This window comes from Erigeron canadensis, chromosome 7 (genome assembly GCF_010389155.1).
Source record: "Erigeron canadensis isolate Cc75 chromosome 7, C_canadensis_v1, whole genome shotgun sequence".
Classification (NCBI taxonomy): domain Eukaryota; kingdom Viridiplantae; phylum Streptophyta; class Magnoliopsida; order Asterales; family Asteraceae; genus Erigeron; species Erigeron canadensis.
In genome coordinates, this window is record NC_057767.1 from 14,686,220 (window position 1) to 14,688,407 (window position 2,188).

At 33.9% G+C, this 2,188-nt stretch overlaps 1 protein-coding gene across 1 annotated transcript; it reads left to right on the forward strand.

Annotated features, from left to right (window-relative positions):
• Positions 1-677: 677 nt before the first annotated feature.
• LOC122609000 lies at positions 678-1,064 on the forward strand. The gene has a single exon (XM_043782063.1). It carries the CDS (start codon positions 678-680, stop codon positions 1,062-1,064), a length of 387 nt encoding a protein of 128 aa, XP_043637998.1.
• Positions 1,065-2,188: the final 1,124 nt, after the last annotated feature.

Below are 2,188 nucleotides of genomic sequence, written 5' to 3' on the forward strand. Positions count from 1 at the left end.
CGTCTGTAACCGGTAAGAAAGTTTATGATGCAGGTTTCTATTGGCCGACCGTTTTTCAAGAAGCTAAAACTCTAGTGAAGACTTGTGATTCTTGCCAGCGACAAGGTAATATTTCGAAAAGGGACGAAATGCCCCAACAAATGATTCAGGTTTGTAAAGTTTTTGATGTTTGGAGTATTGACTTCATGGGGCCTTTTCCACCTTCGAATAAGTTCCTTTATATCTTAGTTGCTGTTGATTATGTGTCTAAATGGGCGGAAGCTAAGGCTTTGCCAACTAATGTTGCTAGGGTGGTCATAGACTTTTTGAAGCAGTTGTTTTGTAGGTTTGGTGTTCCTAGAGCCCTTATTAGTGACCGTGGTACTCATTTTGGTAACCATCAATTGGCTAAGGTGTTAAAGAGGTATGGTGTCACACACCGTTTTTCTACCTCTTACCACCCTCAAACTAGCGGTCAAGTAGAGAACACCAACCGTGCCTTAAAACGAATTCTAGAAAAGACCGTAGGAGATAACCCCAAGATTTGGTCTAAAAAGTTAGATGATGCTCTTTAGGCATTTCGGACCGCCTATAAGACGCCTATTGGTACTACACCATACCGGTTTCTTTATGACAAGACTTGTCACCTACCGGTTGAAATTGAACATAAGGCATATTGGGCTTTAAAGAAATGTAACATGGATTTGTTAAAAGCAGGTGAACATAGGTTTTTGCAATTGAATGAGCTTGATGAGCTTAGATTAGGTGCCTATGATAACTCCATGTTGTACAAAGAAAGAACAAAAGTATGGCATGATAAAAGACTTCGTAGGAAAGAATTTAAAGTTGGTGATAAAGTCTTATTGTTTTTGTCAAAGTTTAAGGTTAAGCAACCTAAATTGACTTCCCGTTGGATAGGACCTTATGTAATTAAGCATGTTTACCCATCCGGATACGTTGAGTTGTTTAAAAAGGATGGAGGGTCATTTATTGTTAATGGTCATAGGTTGAAACTCTATCATGAGGAAGAAGCTGTGGATAGAGTTACATTTGAGGAACTCCCATTGTTTCATTTCAAAGAGTAATCGGTGATCGAGTCTAGCTAAAGACTTGTTAATAACTTAAGCGCTTCTCGGGAGGCAACCCGAGTCTCTTTATTATTATTATTATTATTATTATTATTATTATTATTATTATTATTATTATTATTATTATTATTATTTATTATCTTGTTTAGTTTTACTTTTACATTTCATTTTTTTTTATATTAAAAAATCCAAAAAAATTGAAAAAGTTTAAAATTCCAAAAACATTTGAAAAAATCCAAAAAATCCAAAAAAGATTTTGAACTTTAGTTTAGTTGTTTCTATTTCGTATTTAGGATTTTTATTTTTAGTTTTATAGTTATTGTTATTATTTTTATTATTATTTCCTTTTTCTTTTGGTATGTTTGATGTTTTTGTTGAGTGTGTTTTAGAGCTAAAAAGATGAAGTCAACTGCGATTGAGATACAGGTTATTGCTTATTTTTAGAATCAACCGAGCATATGGAGCACGCGCATTAAACCCGGGAAGTTTCTAAGTTCTTTATCTCTTTTATTTACTTTTCCCTATTTCCCATAGTTTTGTCTTAGTTCATTGTACATTGAGGGCATTGTACAACTCAAGTGTGGGGGGGAGGTAAATAGGAAAAAGCCGGGTTAATTTGAGAGACTTTGAAACTTTTGCTTGTTTGTCCTTATAGTTTAATTACTTTTGTCACTTAAGATTTAATCATATTAGTAATTGAACTATAATTCCTTTGGTTAAATTTTCAATTTGTGAAATGTGTTTTGAATGATTAATTAGGCAACTCCGTTCTGGATTGATAACATGACTAGCACACTTATATCCTAAAACACCAAATATGTGAGATTCTTGATTCATTTATAGATTTGCTAGGTGTTACGGTTTTGGAATTATTAGCCTTGTAAATTTGTCCCTCTCATAGGTTTTTGGATTTATCCGGAAGTAAGGGTCTCTTTTAGAGCTCTGAACTATGATGTGCAAGTTTGAGGTTGATTTTTCATTTCTGTATTATTTCTTCTTTGATATGAGTGTGCCGGTGATCGCATTGATTCTAGAACTTGTCCTAGTTGATCATTTAAAGATCGCAAATGAGATCACTTCGGTGATATAGGTGAAACTAGATAATAAAGAGGCAAACTTAG